The 4,437-nt window shown below is 39.8% G+C and overlaps 1 protein-coding gene across 2 annotated transcripts in view; it reads left to right on the plus strand.

Annotated features, from left to right (window-relative positions):
* Window positions 1-4,437, plus strand: part of Hspa4l (heat shock protein family A (Hsp70) member 4 like) — a 49,996-nt gene that overhangs the window by 26,471 nt on the left and 19,088 nt on the right. For both annotated transcript variants that reach the window (XM_005343928.3, XM_013348624.2), the window contains exon 12: window positions 550-749. In XM_005343928.3, the coding sequence (XP_005343985.1) occupies window positions 550-749 (200 nt within the window). The remainder of the gene's footprint in view (window positions 1-549; window positions 750-4,437) is intronic.

Raw genomic sequence — 4,437 nt, forward strand, 5'->3', positions numbered from 1 at the left:
AGCTTATATATATACATATATATATATTTTTTTAATTCAGAAATTAGATCTTGTTATTTTGGCTTTTGATTATAAGTTACTTAATCATTTACTGGCTTTTGAATCAAATCAAATTGTCCTTAGTTTAAAATGCTAGTTCTTGCTTTGGCAAGATAGCTCAGTGTGATAAAGGCACTTGCCACCAAGCCTGATGACCTGTGTTTAGTCTCCCAGAAGACTCCCACGGTAGAAGAAAAGAAGAGCTCCTGAAAGTTGTCTCTGACCTCCACACTCACATGGTGGCATATATGTGTCTGTGCACGTGCACATGATAAATATGTAAATAGTAACATCACCTTTTTCCTAGAAAACTACTGACTGTGTGAGTCTTCACAGCAGCTTTGCTAATACTGCAAAGAGAGTAATCTGATCACATCACTTATTCCATAGCGATCATCCAGAATTTAATCATATTTTTATGTGTGCCTTAAAGATGATGATTAAGTTATTAAAACCCTAAATGAGTTTGATCTGATGTTCATCACTAATCAAAGCTTTTTCCCCCCTAAGGAAACTTCACTATTCAGAATGTTTTCCCACAGTCTGATGGTGATAGTTCTAAGGTAAAAGTTAAAGTTCGTATTAACATCCATGGAATCTTCAGTGTGGCCAGTGCATCAGTGGTTGAGAAGCAGAATCTGGAAGGCGATCACAATGAGGCCCCAATGGAAACAGAAGCTTCATCTAAGACTGAAAACAAAGATGATGCAGTAAGTAGAACTCTTGTCCCAGCTTCCTCTCCCCTGGGATCATGGCAGCACCCCAGTGATGAGTACCTTCTTTCCCAAGGTTAGCCTTGGGGTTTCTTCTGTAGGGCCTCATCTTTATAACCATACTAATGAAGACTTGGTTTAAGGAATGGTCTACACCATATCTTGTAATGCACTTCATAGGGGCCAAGGCATCTTTCCTAGCTTATATGGAACATGTAAGTTTTGAAATCCATTGTTAAATTCTTTAAAACATGTATATGTATAGCTAGATAAAACTAGGAATAACTTTTAAACTAAACACATATTTTTGTTGTTCTTTGTAGACAGAACACTTTGTAGACCAAGTGTCCTCAAATTCAAAGATATCCACCTGTCTCTGCCTCCTGGCATTGTGGGATTAAAGGCGTGCTTCTTAAAATATTTTAGGGTTTAGTCGTAAAACATCTGTCGCATTTAAACAAAGGTATATGCTGTGTCTCCAGTGACGTTCAAATGCTATTGCTGTACATTATGAAAGATTTATGAGACATTGAATACCCTGCTGGTGCACTGTAGAGGAAAGAGTTTTAGGGAACTGTGAGACAAATTCTCATGGTACTCAGACTGTCCTTAAACTCTCTATGTAGGTGAGACCAGATGAAGTCCTGACCCTCCTGCTTCTCCGTCTAGACTGCTAGAATTACAGGTCTGCACACTTATCTCTGTGCTCAGCTCAGGGAGAGCTTGGTTCTATTCACTTACAGAAAAAGTTAACCTTTTTTATGCGCACAATCTGTATGTTATTGTCAATTGCATTTATCAGGGTTTTTAGCCACATTTGGAGGAACTCCCAAGTCCTTCTCTATATTTGTTCATTCAAGAATGGGTTTTCAGGGCTGGGTTGGTAAATGCTTCTTACAACATGAAGACCTGTGTTCAAACCCAGAACCCAGATTTTAAAAGCTGAGCTTGATGGTACTGGATTAGTCTGGAGAGGAAAGACAGAATGAATTTGGGCCTTGCCACCTAGCCTAGCCTACTTGTTGAATTGAATCCAGTGAGAAACCCTGGTTTGTTTTTTTTTTTAAGTAAGTGGTGCCAGAGGAATGATACCTCCAACTAAAAGTATATGCACGTGCGTGCACACACACAGTCACACACATACACACAGTGGGTAGTTTATGCTTATAATCCTGGCAATGGCATTCAGGAAAAGGAATTTTGCAGAAAGCTTAAAATTGGCCTTGACTACAGAAGAAGAGCTTCACTTAATTTTTTTCTTAAAAGAAAATGTGGGGTGAGAGCTGGAGAGATGGCTCAGTGGGTGAACATTGGCTGCTCTTCCAGAAAAAACAAGTTCATTTCCAGCACCCACAGGGCAACTTTACACCTCTCTATAACTCCAGTTTTAGAGGATCCCATGTCCTCTTCTAGCCTCCTTAAGTACTAGACACACAAGTTGTGCACAGACATCATGCAGGCAAAACATTAGACATACAAAATAATAAAAGTGTTTTTAAACTATTGGGGAAAGTCTCCAAGAAGAAATAGTAGCGGGTACCATTAGCTACTTTGGAAGCTGAAGTGGAAAGGTTGCTTAAGCCCATACCTGAGAGACATTAGGAAGGACCCATTTTAAAAGGAGTAGTAGTTATCTTTGTACAGGACAATTTTCCCCTTCTTTGGAAAATTGTTTTTATTCTTTCTTCTTGATTGATCAAAAGTGTTCTATTAGCTTAAAATATGTGAATTACGACCCATGGTATTTTCCCGTGTAGCATTTTTTAATGATAAACTGATTGGCTTTGTATTAACTCTTATAACTTATATTAGCTCTTATAACTTATATTAGCTCTTGTAACATATTCTTATCTATGTTAGCCACATGGCTTGGTACCTTTTTCAGCGGGGTAGGTCACATTCTGCATCTTTAGTGTCTGGGCAGGACTGCAGAGGAATGGGCTTCCTCCTTCCCAGAATTCTTCTGATCTCATTAACCCGCCTGTACTTCCTGTCTGGTTGTCCCACCCATATTTCCTGCCTGGCTACTGGCCAATCAGTGTTTGTTTAAAACATAATTGACAGAATATAGAATTGTCCCACACCACTTCTCCCCCCCCTTTTTTTTAACAAAGGAAAATAGTCCATTTTGGGGGAATGTGGGCGTAGTATTCCAGGCTACTTCCTGCTGGTTGGGGGTGCTAATAATCTTATGGGGACCTAAAGAAAATTTTGAATTATGATCAAGTCCTGACTGGAGTATCCTGTGAGTCTTTATCATCTCAGGCAGCAGTCTTGAACCTGTTATGTTCTTGATGTAGAACTATGACATCTGGACCATCTGTTCCTACCAGAGATTTCTTGGGTGGTTTTCCTTGATCAAACCTGATTATTATTAACTCAAAATGAATCCATAGCCTCTCATTTCCTGTGAAAACAAAAGCAAAATCTCTTTTCCAAAGTAACATACCTTTTGACTTCAATTTGGAAGTCAAGGTATTTTCAAAATACCTATCTTGGATTAATTCAGCAGCATTTATAAGCAAATATCTTTTAGCAGCTGTGGCTCTTTCCTCAGCATTCAAACAATTCAAAGAGAGCATAATAACATACAGTATCCAGATTCTCTATATATTTTCCATCTTTGTGTGATTTTACTTTAACCTCTATTTCTTTTATTTTTACTTTTACTTTTTGAGACAAGTACTCTGTATATCTTTGGCTGTCCTGGAACTCCCTCTGTAGACCAGGCTGTTCTTGAACTCACAGAGATCCACCTGCATCTGCCCCCAAAGCTCTAGGATTAAAGGTGTGCACCACCACACCTTGAATTCACAGAGGTCTATCTACCTCCCAAGCATTGGGTTAAGGATGTGTACCACCACGCCTTGAACTCACAGAGGTTTGTCTGCCTCTGTCTACCAAGTGTTGGGACTAACGGCGTGTACCACATCTTTCTTTTTTATTTTGAGGACTTTAACCTCTTTACTCTCCCAAGCTTCCATATATTTTTAACACAATGTAAACCATTTAGAGGTTTTCTTTGTCTTTGAATCTCTTTACTGTATATCTCTCTCTTTTTATGATCACAGGAGTCTTTAATTTGCTAAGCAATATAGAGAGGATTAAAGCTGTGGCTTTGACGGCTGAATCCAGCCCATTACTTAGCTTTCTGAGATTTCAGCCTCCTGGCAGAGGTACCGGCTGTAGCCACATTTATTGCCACAACTCTATGGCATTTCAAGGTCCCTGCCAGCAAGCAGGCTGCAGCAGTGTGCTCACAAACCACACTCAAATGCTCCGTAGTCAGACTGCCTGCCTGCCTGAAAGAGTCAGAATTTGCACTGGCAGGATGGCCCAGAAAGCCAGCATTTCAAAATGATGCAGCTTTTTTCCTGCTACAGCTTAAAAACAAAAAGCATGCAGTCAGCTTTTATCCACACCATTTAAGTGTTTCATGGCAGGACTTCTTAAAGAGTTGCCGGATTTTGCAGCTAAAACTGAGGGCCATAAGCACACACACGGTGCACAGCCACATGCAGACAAAACACCATACCCATAAAATAACTTTTCTAAAAAAAAAACTATTAAAGTAGAATCAAAATTTTGTAATTAAAACATCTGTACTTATGCCGGGCGGTGGTGGCGCACGCCTTTAATCCCAGCACTTGGGAGGCAGAGGCAGGCAGATCTCTGTGAGTTCGAG

This window comes from Microtus ochrogaster, chromosome 1 (assembly GCF_000317375.1).
Source record: "Microtus ochrogaster isolate Prairie Vole_2 chromosome 1, MicOch1.0, whole genome shotgun sequence".
Lineage (NCBI taxonomy): Eukaryota > Metazoa > Chordata > Mammalia > Rodentia > Cricetidae > Microtus > Microtus ochrogaster.